This window comes from Pseudochaenichthys georgianus, chromosome 12 (genome assembly GCF_902827115.2).
Source record: "Pseudochaenichthys georgianus chromosome 12, fPseGeo1.2, whole genome shotgun sequence".
Lineage (NCBI taxonomy): Eukaryota > Metazoa > Chordata > Actinopteri > Perciformes > Channichthyidae > Pseudochaenichthys > Pseudochaenichthys georgianus.
Window position 1 is genome coordinate 12,651,512 of NC_047514.1, and position 19,162 is coordinate 12,670,673.

General features: G+C 41.4%; 2 protein-coding genes across 3 annotated transcripts in view; one reads left to right on the forward strand and one right to left on the reverse strand.

Annotated features, from left to right (window-relative positions):
* Nucleotides 1–2,640: 2,640 nt before the first annotated feature.
* On the reverse strand, nucleotides 2,641–5,992 carry LOC117456372 (zinc finger and BTB domain-containing protein 26-like). The gene is made up of 3 exons (XM_034096223.1): nucleotides 5,219–5,992; nucleotides 4,641–4,949; nucleotides 2,641–4,408 (listed from the first exon to the last, which is right to left on the reverse strand). Exons 2-3 carry the CDS (start codon nucleotides 4,941–4,943, stop codon nucleotides 3,338–3,340), a joined length of 1,374 nt encoding a protein of 457 aa, XP_033952114.1. The 5' UTR covers nucleotides 4,944–4,949; nucleotides 5,219–5,992; the 3' UTR covers nucleotides 2,641–3,337.
* A 1,022-nt stretch (nucleotides 5,993–7,014) lies between these two features.
* The window catches only part of LOC117455858 (tyrosine-protein kinase JAK2-like), a 29,711-nt gene continuing 17,563 nt past the window's right edge, over nucleotides 7,015–19,162 (forward strand). Inside the window, exons 1-2 of one of the 2 annotated variants that reach the window (XM_071204983.1) lie at nucleotides 7,015–7,381; nucleotides 9,323–9,460. The gene's annotated coding sequence lies outside the window, so the exon portion shown is untranslated. Of the gene's footprint in view, nucleotides 7,382–8,772; nucleotides 9,102–9,322; nucleotides 9,461–19,162 lie in introns of those variants that run through there. The other variant, XM_034095470.2, reaches the window with a different exon arrangement.

Consider the following 19,162-nt stretch of genomic DNA (forward strand, 5'->3'; position numbering starts at 1 on the left):
AACCTACAGTCTATGGTTAAACACACACACACACACACACACACACACACACACACACACACACACACACACACACACACACACACACACACACACACACACACACACACACACACACACACACACACACACACACACACACACACACACACACACACACACACACACACACACACACACACACACACACAAATACAAGAAGTTCCCGCTCGCTTTAGTGCTGCCCTGCGTTTAGAGAAGTAGAGAAGTGGAAGAAAAAACATGCTTGACCTTGGTTTCCCAGCATTTTTTAACGACAATCAAAACACAACACTATTACAAAAGACCCAAAACAACTATAGACAAAAAAACGTCCACATAGAAAGGAAACCACTTAGTGAGTAAAACAAGAAAAAACCATAACAAAGAGACAATTATACTAATGGTAGCTTATTTAAAACAATCCCAGATATGCAAAATTACAGCAAAGGGACATAAAACAACTTCAAATGGATTCAAACCAATCACAAAGAAACAGAAAACAACTCCAAATAGATACAAAACAATAACAATGGGACACACAAAAACCTAAAGTAGAGTCTTTGAGTTTGGTTGTCTGTTTCCATGAAGACATGGTAGTTGGGGGTCTGTTATATCTGTGCCCAGGGGCAGGGGGTCTCATAATGTGTCAATGGATATCAGTAATGTGATCATTTCTGTGTAATGTACCATATGATACATCTTTGCAAGCTATGTGCTACATTAGCTGTGTAGCTTGCACAGCTGTTGGCTTCAAAATGTTAGTTGGTGAAATTTGAACAGGCTGTCTCCGTGGTAACAAGTGGTGCATTTGGCACTGCAGGAGGCCCAAACTCAGTTACATAATGAGTCTGGATTACTGTAAATTAAACAGTGATACTTTATTAGCCTGCTTTATTTATATGCGACTTACGATCTTCAGTGAGCTGTTCACAACAGATGGGTAAGTGAGCTGTCAGTGATATAAGGAGTTAGATCAGCAGGACAGAACACTTTTACATAATCCTGCAACACAAATGAATATTTAACACATTTAATTATACAATATTTAAAGTAACACAGTAACAAAGCTTTAGGGGCCTGGTTATAATACACTAGAGACACTGTGCAATACAGAATTAGAACAATTGCTGTCTTTTTGTTCGTCTGTGTCAAATGACAACTTCCTGGAAATACAATAATCAGTGGAACTAGACAGCTGCAAGCAGTAACTTCGAAGTGTTTGTTCATTGAAAAGATGACAGTGATTTCAAAACTCCTCAACATGCATTTAGTGAGTGATGAGCTTATTTTACAGCAAAGTAAACAAAACCTTATTTGTCAATGATTACACACTGTCATTTCCTTGATATGCTTAATATAAAAGATGTAAACATGACGACTTCTTAAGCTTTGATGTGTTACACTCTTACAACCTAGTTAGCTATATTCTTGGCTTATATTTAACCACAATAATGGCATATTGTCAATATCTGTCTGTCCATATGTTGGGACTGAAATAAAATTTGGATGGATTATCATGAACGTTTTGGCAGATATTCAAGTTGTCAAAATGATGATGCCCTATCTTTCCGTTAGTGCCACCAGCAGTTTGACATTTGTGTTTTTTTAGTGAAATATCTTGTCTGCAATTGAATGAAATGCTCACCAAAGGTGCCCCAATAATGAATTGTATGTAGTTAGAAAGCAGGGTAATTTTAAATCTATATGATACTTTAGTTTTTGACCAAATATATCGCAAAATGTTTGTTTCTGGGATGAATACAATATCTTAGGTTTAAGATTTTAGATGGTTCATCATCTCAATATTAACACGGGTTGATTGTGCTTTTCAGCTTGTGAAAAGTAAAAAAATGAATGTGAATGAAATATTGTAAGCTTTATTTGCCAAATAAATAATTCCATGATATTTCAGTGCAAATGGACATGCATATATATTCACCAGAAAATGGTTATTTTCAATATCCTTACCACTGCTATGTTATACCTTTGTCACTCATTCATAATGGAGGTGCCCCAAATTCCACAGTGAGACTGTGTGTGCAAATTAAGTACTTTGTCTGGTTGATTCCACTTTGATGACATTTCCTAAAATAAAAAAATGGTAAATGTATACATTTGAGGAAGTTGGTTGACTGTAGTTTGTTCTGAGGAAGCTATATTTTAATGCAAGGGGAAACACATGCTATTTTTGTCTTTATTTCTGTATTGTCTCTTGCTTAGTCACACACACAAAGAGTCACATTACTTTCTGCATTGAATACACACCCCACCATGCATTAATCATTTGTCTGCGTCCATACTCACACATTTCAAGCCAGCGGCGCCTCGGATGCCCCGAGGAAGGGAAACTGTTCCATTCACTGAGATGAGTGACGACTACATATCTGGGCCAAAGGAGAAAGAGAGAGCTGCGAAGAGAAAGAATGGAGCGAGAGAGCATGGAAACCCTCTCTGTCATGCGGGAGAAACCACTCACTTAATGCTCAGCGATCTGTGATGAATTTCAGTCGGGTCAAATGGAGAACCAGTGGCTGTCTGTGAAACCTAGCCTCAATTTGAAACAGGCAGAATTCAGTGTTAATTCCATCAACAACAAAAAAACAGCATAATAGTCTTTCAAAAGGATTAAATGTTTTTAATTTATTCTATTAAGTGAATCGTTATCTCCAGACATTGTGCATAAGTGTTCACTGTAATTACATTTTCAGTCATAATATTATCTCTCCTATAGCTTACATAGTTAATTCATGCTTATCTTCTTCGTAAGGCATAATTGTTTTTTGTAGATGGGATAGAGGAGCACTATAAAGGTGCTGGAAAGATTGAACATGCGGATGAGATTGCATTGGCCATTATACATGGCAGATGATTAAGCCTAATGACGTTTTTAGATTGCATGCTGATTGACTTAATTTAATGATTTGTACCGGCAGAGATCAAACACACTGCAGAGGGCACATACTGTAAGGACCCTCACTGCTTTTCATCAGCCTGATGATAATTATGATTTTAATTTGAAAGAAAATTATGTGCCAAACTTGCAATTGAAAGAACAGAACTACAATCACATTTCATACAAACTAATTTTCAAAAGTCCAAATGCTATATTGCAGTCAGTGGGATTGAAGACAATGGCAAGATTATCTCAACTAAAATAAATATTGAAATTTTAAATATTATCTTTAATATCCGGAGTCAGGATAATCTGTATCATATGGCTGATTGTGCTTTTGGCACTCTGTTTGACAAATATATATGGACTCAAAACCACTATAAAGACCATACTCACTCAATTTGTGCTAACACTGTTCCTTTTTCAACAGCCCATGGCCTCCTCAAGCATGTTTTGCAGGCTACTCTTACCATGGATGTCCTTCAGGTGGCGCCTGAGGCCTGGTTTGTGAGCAAAGTGCACAGCACAGTATCTACACTTATGGGGCTTATCGCCTGTGTGCAGATTGAGGTGGTCTTGCAACGTGGCCCTCTGGGAGAATGTCTTGTGACACAGGGGGCATCGAAATGGCTTGACCCCGGTGTGAACGCGTATGTGCCGGGTCAGATTACTCCTCTGGGAAAAGCCCTTCCCACACACCAAACACCAGTACTGTTTGTGCTCCTTCAGGTGCACCACGTAGCTCTCCAGGTGCTGGAAGACTCGGTCACACCTCCTGCACAGGTACGGCCTCTGGATCAGAACGCTGTCTGAATCTTCTGTTAGCTCGTCTTCCGAACATTGACCCTTTGGCAGATGTGCTCCAGAGTCCCTCGGCTCTCCACATTCTTGCAGTTGAGCTGCCAGCAAAAACATTTCCTCCTCTTCTCTTTCATCTCCCTCTGCTGCTTCGCCTTGGTTTGGGGAAGTGTCAACACATTCTTCCTTTTTAGCAGAACTTTCTCCAGATGTGGATGATGTTTGACTTTGAACAGTTGTAGGAGGAGATATCTTATATGTTATTGCACTTGTAACCTGGTGATTTTGATAGGAGGGCTTGTTTGAGTAAACAGGCTGAATGTCTCCACCTTTCTCAGACTCATGGGTATTAATACAGCATGTTGCATTTTCAGATAAGTCTAGTTTTGCTGTGACCACCCTTTCCTCTCCGATCTCCCTCAGCCCTTGACCTGACCTTGGCTTTAACCGAATCACAGACGCCCATCCGTCCTCTGCAGCGTCTCTTTCATCTTGATTTTTAAAGCTGGTAGGCCTACTTGGCAAATCACTATCTTGCAGCTGGATTTCTTTCTCCTCTGTGCGTCTCTCCAGTTCCAAGAAAGCCAGGGTGGGACTGAGGTACTGGGAGATGGCCTGGGAGCATTTCTCCACCACCTGGCTCATCTGGAGCACACTGGCAGCAGTCAGGTAGCTCACCAGCTCTCTCACAGGGACCTAAAGTAAGAGATATTTGATAGAAACAAAGGAAACAGTTAAGTAATACTGAAGAAAAACAGAACTGCAATACTAAGTCATCTTATTCATCTTTTACTTTCATATCACAAACATTCACACCCACTCTTTGGTTGTTGTCAATATGTGTGATTCTTATTTCCATTTTGGTATTGTTACTCTTGATATTGTTCATTCTGACATTTAGTATGTAGTTCAGTAGATTATATTGCACCTCTAATAGCCCGGTGTAGCAGGACAGGAGAAGTCTCTTGCCAACCTCCACACTGGACACTACACCCAAACTCAGTTCCCGGCCTTCGTGGAGCAGGAATTGGTCACGTAAGAAGTTTGAGGAGGCAGCCAGCACCGCTCTGTGACCGTGGAAGTGGAGTGGGACAGTGGGGCCTTGTGGACGACCAAGGAGGAGTGTGATGTCACAGAAGCGCTGCTCCTCTCTTAGAGAGTTGATTTTGCTGAGGATAGAGTCACCGTGCGCGGGGAAGCAAAACCGTAGCGTGTCAGTGGAGCTTGACATGATGATCTGTTTGGATTTGATAAAAAAAAGTTTGGATATTGTCTGATGGTTGAAGAGTGTGAAAACATTTTTTTTTTTAAATGTAACTCATAAAAGTGTTAGCACTCGTTGTGAAACTACATGCTTGGAGTCCCGCTGATTTACTGCTAAATCACAATTACCGCATCATATAAACATTATCATGGGATATCTTTAGTGTGCAATTAGGGAAGATCTACCAGAGTCAGTAAAATACCAGATAGAGAACACACATGGACATGATGAATCAGCCCCACCTTTTACTGCAGGCTCATCCGGTGATGATGGATCCAGCTGATTTACACCCACAATTACTGGAACTTAGAGGGAACACTGAGTTCCTTTTTTCCTGATGTCTGGCAGTTTAACCACAGTTATTGACTAGAAAAAACTTCGTTAATAGGCAACACATTCAGAAGGATGAAATGTATCTTTCGGCGGCGGAGCAACAATCATCCTGACTTCCTCCGGCTTTCTGCTGAGGATCTTAAATTTAGACAGCAGTGTGTCTGTTGCGCAAGAGCTTGTGAACTAATTAACCCGTTCAGTGCCTTTACATCTCCAGGGTTCATACAAATGCAGCGAAAGGTTTTCATGATTCAAGGGCTTTTTTTCTACATTGTTTGGAATGCAATACACAGAGCAAACTGAATGAACTAATTGTCTTTATTCGTGTGGTACAGTACATATATTGTATTTGCATACTGTACTTTTACTTCTTTATAACATAATAAACAATAAGCATGTTCTATAAAAAAATAAATAACTGCCATCTCAGCTAGCGGGGAAGATTCTCACAACTTTGGCTAACGTTACCTACAGGTTCTAATAATGTTTTAAAGAAATGCTTTAATCTGATGTTCAAAGAACATACCAAACTACAGGCTAATGTGAGATTCAGAAAAAAAAATTTAAATCATGTTTTCATGTTATAGGCCGACTTTACATGAACCTGTTTGAAACTTTAATGACCCCATGATGTGATTATTTATATCTTAAAATCTTTAACAATGATATTTAGATGTTCATAAATATCTATATTTATGTATAAATACATGTGTAGCAGTTAGACAAACATAATTAATAGATGATCTCATTAATACCTATTTTATATGAAAATAAAGTTTACTAAGCCACCTTTTTGTTTTAATTTATTAATTAGACAAAATGATTTGTGCTGAAAGTCATATACTGTTGTGTCTCAAACGGATAGACTTATTAATTGATTTGCTTAAAATGCTACAATAACATTTGCAATTCGTTTTTAATCTGCCATGTACAGTATCAATAGGCTTGTTTGAGACAAGCAAGACCTGCGCAGTTGCGATCAACGTCTTGCTAGTGCGTTGCATGATGGTTAGTCATTTTGTCCGACTTGCTCTGGAGGCTCGCCCACATGAGACTTTGAAATCTCGCGGAACAAAGACCCCCGCAGCCTTGAGAGCGAGGCGAGGCGAGTTGGCGCAGTTGCTCTCCACGAGCTGCGGAAGCGAAATGCTTGATGGGAAACGGCTCGCTGGTATCTCGAGCTGAGCGCTCATTGGTGGTTTTTACCACGTGCTGCTGATGAAACTCTCTAATTGGCTGGCAAAAGTTTGTTGTTGTTTTGTGTCAGTTTTACGTCGCCACATCCATTCCCATTTTTCATCATTGTTCCACAATGTTTATCATCATGAAATGAATATCTATATATTTTATACTATACTGCTTACCGTTTTCATACTTTATATATCTTAGCATATTCATACACACTGTTCATACTGCTCACATTCTGCTAGTGTATATCTAGTGTATTCATACCCCACTGTTTATTCATCATTCAATTCATTCTATATGTTATTCTGTAGATTGTGTACATTACTTTCCACTTCGCTGCTTGTTGCACCTGGTTAGAAGCTAAACTGCATTTCGTTGTCTCAGTACCTGTAATATGTGCAATAACAATAAAGTTTATCTTTAAGTTAAACCAAATCATTAAAATAAAATCTGTTGTAATGTAATGATTTGGTTTAACCTTATTTATTGATTACATCATTTAAAATGGCAAGATTAAATCAAATTACATCCATGTTGTACACATCATAAAGCTTAAAGTGGCAGCTAAAGAATTAACACAGCAGCAGGTCTGTTCAATTCATGCTAATGAAGCTTCATGTGTGCGGATCTGAAGGGACTGATCATTTGTAGCCTGTCCACCTATCAGTTTTGCAAACATTAAGAGGGAGGAGCATTTCTAATTATGGAACCCAGTCACTGGTGTGGTTCCTCATCATGACTGAATTAACAAACCTATATAAAGCAATAGTGATCACCTTTGTCTACAGTGGGTAAAATGGAATGTGTGGTGCTTACACTGCGTGATGGACAGGGAGACATCACTGTAAGAGTCTCACAAGACATTTCCCAAAGACTACAAAATGGTGAGTAAACAACTAAATTGCATTCCAACAATCTGGATATGATTTTAAATTATGTAAATTATTTTTCAGATAACAGTTTAGCAGCTGCACTTATGCAGCAAGCAAGGGCTGCAACAAATGCACAAGTTAATCTATCATTTAAATCAAAAATGGTAGCCTATTGTCTTTTAATGCAAATCAAACAAATGACATATTCATGTTTATTGTAAACAAATATTTAATTTTCTCTCAATCACAGTCCCTTTAGATCATGTCATTCTCCATACAATACATGTGGGATTTCTATTGCATCCACTTCATCTGCAACGAAAAACGCCAACGCAATTTCCGCCATTGCAAACCCAGCCAGTCAAGCCGACTCTGAGTCCGAGCTGTCCGACTTAAGACGAGCATTTTGACACCTCCCCCGGCTGCGATCGGCTACTCTCGTCTACTTTCGAGGCGAGCCGCAAAAAAAAGAGTTTGCTTGTCTCAAACAAGCCTAGGCTGAAGTCGAATAGTCCATTTAGCTTAGGAACCTTCCTAAAGGAGTGAAATGACCCGGAAGTCCCTCAGTGGCAGCCATGATAAGTGCCGTTCGAATTCTCTAGAATGATGAGAATGATAGGAAAGGAGGTTTCAAACTTCCTTTATAACCTCCTTTAGCTTAGGAACCACTGGACCTCCCTAACCGACAGGAGAAGCGAAAATGCTGCCCCACAATGCCTTGCAGCCGCAGCATTTGCCGTCAGTCAACAGTCGGAAAGTCAGTTCACGGAAACAACCGATTATGACCGAGAAATGATATCATGAAAGTTACGGTGCTTATTAAGCATTTTAAAACATAGGTGGTAAGTTGCCAAAGTGCTTTGTTTTTAACGTTCATCAGTATTATAATCAAAAAGAGAAATATGAACGTTAGTTTTCACTGAAATTATCAAATAAAGTCAACATTTCAGTCTTTACTGAGCTGTGTGGGGTTTGTTCAACTTTTAAAAGATGTTTGAATGGTGATATACACAGTGATAGATGGTAAGGACTAACGTTTATAATAAATACATTTGTATTGATTTTAAGATCTTTAGTTCATACAATCATACGTAGGCCTATTGGGATCATTTGTATTAATGTGGACCGGAGGGAGAGGGGGACGAGCAGAAGTTTCACTTTCCTTTTGTATTTCAATTCCAACTTTGGTCCTGAAGAATATGTTTCTCTGTTGTCCACGTTCATAAAGCAAAGCAGCAGCATCAGAGCACGGTGCAGAGTCTCTAGATGAGTTCACAGTAGTCCCTCGTTCTTATTAAACATCCATGTTGTAGTCCGCTGTATAGAAAACTGTGGTTTCCATAGTTTCCCCACAGCAGCAGACGCACACAATGACGTCCGCTGGCGCATCATAAACACGTCGGATAGTGAAAGTGCATTCGGATTCTCTAAAGTACCGCAGTCTCTTCTCCTAAGTCCTTTTGAATTCTCCTATCCACTATCCCTTAACCCCGTGACGTTTCACTCAGATGTCAAGGAATAGACGATAGGGTTAGAACTTAGGAGCTGATTTTTAAACTATCCGACTGCAGCCCTAGTGTCGTGTAGGGGGCGTGTCGTGTACCGTCTTGCTGCTGCTGTCGAATATCCAACCTAAAATTAACTTCACCGCGGTCGCTGCTCCTCCCTCATCACCAGCAGCACCATCCTCTCTCTGTACGCTACGGTCGATTCATACGAGGAGACAGGATGGGTAAGTCCCGCTGTGCCGCTTAGTACAACCGTCAGTAGGTTGCGTTATTCACCTAATATAACCATTAGCTTTCATCTGGGACACACAACAGTGAGCTCGGCGCGAGGAGTTTCCAAGTTACTCGGTATCGTCAAATGAGGACAGTTTAGGAGGATATGTGAAGACCGACGGAATGGCAGTCAACATGCCAAATAACGAAGCATTGTCACTTTTGTCGACAGCTAAAGTAGTCCGCTAGGACCGTGCCTTAGCGAGCTAACGCCGAGAGAGCCCGTCCTACAGCCCGCTGCTCCCGGGCTGACCGGAGGACTGAGACCGAGCAGAGTTAAACTAAAGCAGCCACCAGAAGACAACAGCGAGTAAGTTTTCTGTTTCTGTGCTTTTCAACAGCTCACTTCCAACTCACTTTGAGATCTGTTTTTTTGGTGTTACGTATGTAAATAAAACCTTGACTTGTGGGAAGAGCTTTGATCAAAAGTGTTACTAAAAGTGTACAGTGTGGTGACCACTCATTAATACACTGGGGATCATAATTCACACATGGAACTACAGTTGGGGTTTTGTTTCCACACGTACATGTTTGGTGTTGTCTATATATGTTGTGTGCCCTCCTGGCTTCTCTCTCTTGTAGAGATGGCAAATCCGGATCATTTTATGGACTCGGAGTCTTCTGAGTCAATCATTGAAGAGATCCGGATCATACGAGTCATATGAGTCAGCATGACCAAGACCGTAGAAATCCTACCGGTGAAACCGAAAAGTTGTTGCATTTAACCAGCATATTAAACTAACGTTACATTAACCTCCGCTACACAGTGTCTTTTGCTTTAATAAAACGTGTGTGTGTGTGTGTGTGTGTGTGTGTGTGTGTGCGCGCGCGCGTGTGCATTTTAAAAAATAAGTGTTTTGCATTATATGTATATAGTTATTTTAATATGTTCCTGTACTTAAGCTAATTTTGCACAATTGTGTTTTCATTTAATAATAATAGTATAATTACATTTTATATATTCTAACTGTTTTGCAATTTTCTATCATTTGTTTCTTTTTGTGTGCCATGTTCAAAATAAACGAGTTTCCAAGTAAGATCCTTATTGGAAATGCAGATATTATTACAGGAGACTGTTGCACAACATGACCATTTTGTTAGAAGTCTACACTGAAACTTAATTTAGAGCCGGAAAAATCGCGAGATCCGTGAATCCAGGTCAATGATCGAGAGAGACCAGTAGCCTACGAGGACTCAGAGCCGTAACATATAGCAGGCAGCAGATCCAGAGATCCAGCAGACTCGTCCCCATGCACGAATCTACAGCAGACTCGTCCCCATGCACGAATCTACAGCAGACTCAGCCCCTCCTCCGAGTCCCACAGCTCCCTCGACGAGTCGCAGCAGACTCAGAGATTTGCGGACTCACGGCTCACTCACGGCTCCCGCGAGTCCAACGACTCACGGCTCACGGGACTCTCGCGGGAGCCGGAGGAGGGGCTGCATTTGCTGTTGATTCGTGCATGGCGACGAGTCTGCTGGATCTCTGGATACAACAACGTTGTAATGTGATTGTACACGTTATAAAGAGAGTAAAGAGTGACGCAATTTATAGTTTTAATTGTTACGTCACATCAGGTGTAGGACTCAAAGGACTCGGGTTAATCGAGAGGGAGACTCGTCACGACCGGCTCATTACTAGGATCCGGGTTAATGATCCGGATGAATCATGACTCGCCTATCTCTACTCTCTCGTCGACCCGGGCTGCGACCCGACAACATGTCCTTTTCTGCTCCTCATTAAAGTTCCCTTTTGCACCTTCGATGCACCGCCTCTGACTCCATATCTCTCGGCACTACACTGGTGACCCTGATACGTCTTGAGAAGTTTCCGGGACGGAGCCGAACACGGCAAAAGGAACTCGAGTTCCTTTCTCGAAATGCCGGGGTTTGATTGGAGACGTCCGTGGCTGCCACCGGCACGCGGACTGAGGCTCGGTGCGCGCTCCGCAGAAGGCTGGAGACTTTGCTCGCCGTTCCCGCATCGGCTTTCTATCCAACGGGGGGACGATGCACGACCTGCTGGGTCGACCAGCAACCCCATTGCTACCTCGTGGGCTTGTTTCTTCGGGGCGTGCGGCTGCACGTCCTGGCTGCGCTAGCTGACGGCGACTAGCGGCTAACCACGAGGGGATAACGGCTAGCAGCTACCGACGACAGCTAACGGCTAACAGCTAACGACAACTAGCAGTGGCAGCTAACGGCTAGCAACAACAGCTAACGGCTAACGACGGCTAGCAACTAACGACGTGTTGACATCTGACTGTTAACAATTTTTTTTCCGGTGCCGGAGAGGAGGTTCGACCAGCCGGTTGACCTCATGTGGACACTCTCATTTTTTTCACCACCTCGACGGCGGTTCCAGACGCCACTCACGGTGTCATCGACGCTTGGGTGGTGCACTCCTGGACCCCGTCTCGCCTCAACGGTTTTGGACGTCGCCCATGCTGCCATCGGCCCGTGGGTGGCGCGCTCCGGAGCCTGTTTGGCCTCACCTGCCTTCCGGGGATATCCAGACGCCACTCACGTTCATCGACGCCTGGGTGGCGCACGCCTGGACCCCCTCTCGCCTCGACAGTTCCGGACGTCGCCCATGCGCCATCGGCCCATGGGTGGCGCGCTCCGGGACCCTGTCTGGCCTCTCCTGCTTCCCGGTGATGCCTCAGCACCTGCTGAGGACTTCATGCCCGCCGCCGCGGCACGTCTGCCTGCGGCCGGGTTGTGCTCCTTCCTCCCGGGGGGACTGCTCCTCTCTTCCGGGGATACCTCGACGCCTGCCGAGGACTTCATGCCCGCCGCCGTTGTGCGTCTGCCTGCGGCCGGGTTGCCCTCTCTTCCGGGGATACCTCGACGCCTGCTGAGGACTTCATGCCCGCCGCCGTTGTGCGTCTGCCTGCGGCCGGGTTGCCCTCTTTCCTGCTGGGTTCTCCGCAACACCTAGTGCGGCCCCCTTACGACGGCCCGGTGTGGGTGCCCTCGCCCTCGTTAGGGCCCCTGCCCTCTCCTGCGGCCCCCTTTCGCGGCCCGTTCCATGGCCCGGTCCTCACCTGCGGCCCCACCCTCCTCTGCCCTTGTGATGTTTCCTCCACGGACGTGGGGATATATATATATTTTTTTTTTTTGCCATGTTTGAATTCTGGGGGGGCTTGTGTGGTGACCACTCATTAATACACTGGGGATCATAATTCACACATGGAACTACAGTTGGGGTTTTGTTTCCACACGGACATGTTAGGTGTTGTCTATATATGTTGTGTGCCCTCCTGGCTTCTCTCTCTTGTCGACCCGGGCTGCGACCCGACAACATGTCCTTTTCTGCTCCTCATTAAAGTTCCCTTTTGCACCTTCGATGCACCGCCTCTGACTCCATATCTCTCGGCACTACAACAGTCATGTTTATGTATAACACATTGACGTTTTACTTCAGGATTTTCTCACACTGCCTGATAAAATGTATTTAACAGCGGTGTGGTCTACGTGTGGGTGGGTGTTTATGGGAGTGTGTTTATGTTTGGAAGCTGCTGTATACTACTGTAGAGTTGTATTGCATTGTACTATCGTCTTATTTGTGTCATTGAGTGTAGACAAAATATTAGAAACACCCCTCCCCTCCGTATAATGCAATGCTATTAAGTCAAAATCAACTTTATTGTCAATCTCAAAATATGTTTGTACACACAGAAAGATCGAAATACTGTTTCCCACAGTCCCGAGGTATGAAACACACGTTAAAATACAAGAACAGCACCAGGAACTACTGCTGCACAGAATTACCATTTAGGTTGAAGTGATGGGGTTTTAGTTAGAAGGGTGCAACATAATTGATTCCTTCATTAAGCAGCAGCACATCTTAGTTCAGTTTAAACAAAAAGTGAGAAATCTAACCTTCATGTAAAAAGGACTCTTTGAAGGACTGTTTTGGACTACACTAGGCGTATACCTACTGTAATGAACTGCTAACTGAGTGTAAATATAGTCTATTGATGGTGGTCCCACATGATTTAGATGCCTATCTGAGATGCATCATTTCCCAAGCCAGACTGGTTCATTCACTTCAGAGCAGTCAAGTCATGTCCAGTTCAAGCTTCATAATATTGGTTCTTTTTTGAGGAAAGCAATGTTTTAGCAATGCTTGAGTCATCTCCAACCAATAGTACTGCTGTAAATAGTGTACTGTTGGGTGCATGTTTTTCTGGGGTTTCTTTTAGGTTTGACTTCTTTTTTCTGGCAGTGTTGATTCATCAGACTACTTGAAGAATGCAATTAGTAAGACATGTAGACAGTAAAGGGGGAAAGTACGTACTTTTGTTGCATGTTTTATTCAGGTCACACACCAAGGTCTGCACTGTCAGCTTCTGAAAATGGAGGAAAAACAAGTTGGCTAGATTAAAATGGGTCGCGGAGCAATGGCAATACAGCTGCACATTTTTTCCTATCACATTCTGCCAAAATGACCTTCAGTGCCATTTTTGGATTACTGGATCTCAAAAGAATTGGCAGTTAGATATGAACCTACAGTAAATGAATGAACACATCCCACACTGAGGGGTGGTTTAGGGTGATACTTAATGTGAATTTGCCTGGTGTTTCCCAGAACCTTGATTCATTTAGGTATTGATTCTGCTGCTTAAGGAAGCTTAACTGACTTTACTTTTACGGCATGACTAAAAATCCTTGCCAAAACATTCAACAGTTAGAAATGGCCGTTTACAATGTTGGCCATCTGCTTTACTTTTGCAGCGATTCACGTTTTGTTTGAACCTGTTTAACCTATTTGTTGTTTCCTGTTATAAATACCTTGGTATCTGGCTTGACGATTGCCTCTCTTTTAAACTTCAGATCGATAATCTGCTTAAAAAGCTGAGGGTGAAGCTAGGTTTCTTTTTCAGAAACAAGTCCTGTTTCTCACTTGAGGCCAGGAAAAGGCTAGTCTCTGTGACCTTTTGACCTGTGCTGGACTATGGTGATCTGGTCTATATGAATGCACCTGCCCATTACCTGCAAAAGTTAGATGCCGCTATCACAGTGCACTGAGATTAGTCACTAACTGTAAAGCACTTACTCATCACTGTACCCTGTATGCCAGGGCAGGTTGGCCTTCACTTACTTTACGGAGGCTCAGTCATTGGTACATGTTCATTTATATTTATAAAGCCATGTTGGGTAAACTCCCATCTTACATTGGATTATTGTTATTGACTAATGCATCAGTGTGTTTTAGGGTCAAAAACACTACAACTCACAACTTAAGATGAAAGTGTTTAATTAAGTGTATTTAATAAAAGAGCACATGTTCAATGTGAAAAGTGACAGTAGATATAGATTAGTTGCAATTTGGTTCTATTGTATATATTAAAAAAAAATTATAATTTTTTTTTTTTTAAAACACCTTGAATTTCAGGCGGGGCGCAGCGCCCCTCCAAGACAATGATAGGGGAAACACTGCATGATGTGGTTTTGTTACATGTGCCAAGTGCAAGGACTGACTTAGGTAAGAAAGCTTTTATGTGCGCAGCTCCTCTTGCTTGGAACAGTCTTCAAAAAGATTTGAAACTGAGCAAATTTGGTTCCACTGCCTGTTTTTAAAGCTCGGATAGGTGCAATGATACTTCATACTGTTGGTACTTGTCAATGTCTCTAGGTATGTACATGTAGCCCTGTAAATACGATGTCCGTATCTGTTGTTTTATGTTCATGTTGTAACCTACCTAGATCGATGATCTCAATGGGACCACCTGGTTAAATAAAGGTTTAAAAAAACAAAAAAACCAGTTGGACGTATTTTAACCCAAAAATAATTCGATAATGCAGTTGTATTTGAAAGCGTTTAAACGCAGTGTCCTTTAACATAGCAAAAGCCAGCAAACAATCAATCACATGGGCACAGTACAGAGAAGGAAATGCCTATGTGTTCACCACCTTAATTACATGACCTTAATCTGTGGTCTGTTCTGTACATTTTGTTGATGATAAAAACATTCTTTCTACTTCCTTTTTTGGCTCAAAATGATTTCCCCCCAGTAAAACCTTTGTATTTCAGCTTTGATATCAGGACATATCATACACCTTTTACTTTTAGAGATAGGGTTAAGGCTCTGTTAAAATGTGCATAACTTTAAAAAAAGAGATGACCTAAACTCTGGGTCCTTCTGTGTGGAGTTTGTCAATCAAATTACTCGCATTACTTGCGCTGAAAAAAGTAAGAAAAAAAGCATATAGCATGAGCTTTCGTCATAAAAAAGAAAACTGCAAGAGCGTGTTGTGTTTTTAAATTGAAGAACAACGAGTGCAGAGCAATGATACATAGTGTATGTAAAAAATGGCTGCCCTTCTGCAGTAGGAAGTAAAACCAAAAGAAAATGCAATTCATTTCCAAGACCAATGTGTTTAATTCAAAACATCATAGAGTAAGTTCACTGCCTGGCTTTGTTTTGAAGACACTTTTGAGGAAGTGTAAACCCACTGAAACAAATACAGCGTTGCATCAGTGTGGGAAGTGAGTGAGCAGTAACGCAAAGGTTCACTTTAGGTCATCAGGGCATTAGATACTTGTTGTTCTGTTTGCAGTGAAGATTGCATCCAACAGTGTTTTGGCAGACTTTATCTTCATTTGATCCATCTCCAGTTGTAACATGTGGGAAACATTTTAAGAGAGTCTTGTTTTATCTTGTAAAAAGAAAGTGGAGATCACAAGAGATCTTTTGAATGAATGAAAACTTCCCCCTAGGACATTTTCTTTGAAAAGTGAGTCAGAAAGAATTGTAAAACAACATCAACAACGTTACACTGTAGTACATAGTCTAACATGACATTAAAAAGTAGTTGTTAAAGTTGCCTCATTTAGACAGAAATAAATGTTTTATAAAACAATATCAGCGTAGTCCAAAACTTAAAGTTGTGGTTAAGCCTTTTCAAACATAGCATTAGTGTAAGCAATCCATATATGTTCGATTTTAAGAACACTGCCAAGGTACTTATACTCCTGTTCACTTTGAATAGTTTTGCTATTTAAAATAATTACAGCTGACAGAGGGACGTTTCTCCATCTAAAATCTAAAACCATTTATTTGTTCAACAATATGTCTAAACACTAGATGTGGAAATGTCTAATCTCAGCTCTAAATGTAATGTTTCTTTGGTTAAAAGGCCTATAAAAAGCACATAATCTTCTTATATTATCAATGTACAATTGTCCTGATGGCTAACACTGTCAAGAGTGCTGCTGATGACAGATGACGGTCCTCCATGGAAATGGACATTCTGTCGCCTCTGTAAGGAACGTGTTCATATATTTTATGAGGTATAAACACATGCTTCCCAGCTTCACTGTCAGATGAGAAATCTGCAAACAATATGCACATTTGAGAGGAAGTTGTTTGTAAACTCGGTTCTGATGTGTTGCATCCTGCACACCCATCTTTGCTGGATGCATATTAAAAAGTATCCATCTGATCATTGGTTTCAAACTTTGAGTTATATACAATAAAACCCTCAAAATATTTCTATATATAAATATAAGCTATTGGTCTGGAAAATAAATAAATATAGATTATTTTGTCCATGATTTTTGATTTATTTGGGATCCCAGTGAAACGTGATTAGTGAATTTAGTGTTTAACTAATCGCAACACTTCAATGGTGTATTCCCATCCATTTGATAAGCACCAGTGGATTGCCTAGTTATTATCCTGTAGTACTGTAGGTGTGCCATTTTCTCTCCAGTCCCTTTTTAGACTCAGGGCACGTGGTAACTAGTCAAGACATGACAAAGTATGACTTGAGTTGACACACAGGTTTGTGCAACTAGATTTTCACAGTTAGTAAACACAAAAACCTTTCCAGGCTATGACTGGTGGTGTCACAAAGCAAAAAAACTCCACCTGCCATCCATAGTCCCCAAAAACAGTTTGGGCATTTAACGTTGGACTAGTGCCACAGTCAAACAAGTTCTGCATGGCAACAGTAGGTGCTCAATACTGCTTCTAGGAAAGACAGAAGCCATCGTCGGGAAAGTACTCCCGTTTTCTGCATATTGGCGGTTTTGCGTATACACATTTCACAAAAACTGCTAAGACTTCTGTAACACCTCCATCATGGTAAGTGTATTTCAGGGTTTTCCCCATTTCCTATATAGTGTGGGCTGGTTCCTGAGCTAAGCTGCTGGCATGATTGAGTGCTTCACATGAGAGAAGAAGAGTATTCAAGCTTTCTAGTAATTTAAAGAACTTTTGGCACCAGTTATAGCTGTGTCTCTGTGGATTTCGTTTGTACATCTGGAAACATTTGACATGTTGTGTTGAACAAGGACCACACAGCACAATGGCTTGGCCTTTGGTTGGAAACCAATAATTGGTTCCCTTTGAGAATTGCTTCCTAGTTGTCTATTTTCTTTGAAATCGCATGTCTCTGTGATGATCAATTCCTCTTATCGGTGCTTAGGGAGAGTTGCACATTCAAAATGACTTGGCGACATAAGCATTATCAGGTTTTAGTTGTTTGTTGGGCTCAGACATCATGCTTCATCATGCTTCATCATGCTTCATCATGCTTTGACCATGAACCATGGTGCAAAATAACCTGTGGCTTCAACATTAGTTTCAAACTGCTTAAGTAGGCCATTGTTTTCATCCAAACTTTAAGATCCCAGCAGATGATTTGTTACGATGAAATGTCCAAAGGCCAATCTAAGTCGTGGCCGCAGCGGCCAGCATGCAGAGTGGCCATTAGGGGCAACATGTGTCTGTGCTGATAGCTCTGACCTCAACAAGCACAGAGGCAGAGATAAGACGCAGCAAGGGACTGGAAAGAATTCTCTGCCTGTCTGCCACACGATAAACGTTTAGGGTGTGGAAACACACTGAAGAAACTGAGAGCTGTGTTTTCCTGAATTAAAAAATGCTTGGCATAAATATTTGTCTGGCCTCCTCACCTGCTGATAGCTTTGGAACTAAAACAATACCTTGCATAATTCTCCACTTACTTTTTCCATTTGATTTAGCCCCAGCTTCTGTGCTGTTTCTTGGAGAACATACATATGCATTTGCAAATAGAGAACGAATCACACGTTTTTCCATGTGCAAAAATGATTAAGTACATTTTTACATACAGTGAAAATGCATAAGAGGTTAGAACTGCTGAGAGTGGTCCAGGGATTTCTGCATGGGAAGTGAGTAAGTGGTTGATATTGTATTCATGTATGGCTGAATAGAGGGACATAATAGCCTCTCACACATCTGAATCAGCCACTGTTCAAAATGGCTGTGGTCTCGAAAATCTCATTTAAAAGTTAAGTTCAAAATAAAGTGAACAGACCAGGAATAAATGCCTTTGCCTTAGGGTTGCATTTGAGAGCTTGTTTGCGACGGTATATGAACTATATGTCAAAATATCCACCACATTTTAGCATTTTTTGTTCATTCCACTCAACATAAGTAATTATGTTTTAGAAACCTTTAATTCAGTAACAAGAAGACCAATATTCCAAAGTGATAGATGAAGATAATGTGATCAAGAAACATAATTCCATCCCGTGATTTGATAATGACATTTTGAACCTTACCTTTTTGAGTGACTTTGATATTACAAATGAGTAATGTTAGTGTGGCTGACGTATTTACATTAGTCATTATAATCTCTTTCTGAGTGGCACAAAGTGACAGTAGCCGGTTTGACGTAAAGATATATCAGCTACTTATAAATGATTCTGCTATCAAACGTTTTTTAGCCCCTCTGAATTAAATAATACATTTTCTCTCAGACTCTTTATTTGTCATAGAGGAAGCTAGCTCTCATCAGCTCCGTGGCTAATAAACGTGTTCCTCTCACTTTTGATCTAGCGTTCAAATTCTTATTTTTCCAATACTTCTGTTTATACCCAACAACACACCTGCAAAACCAAAGATATTCCCAACAGCCTCGGATGTACTTTGTTTAATATTGGCATGCTTACCCCTAAACTAGGATGTCGGACATGACTTAACCTACCTGTGCTTTCTCTCCGTCTCATCCCTTT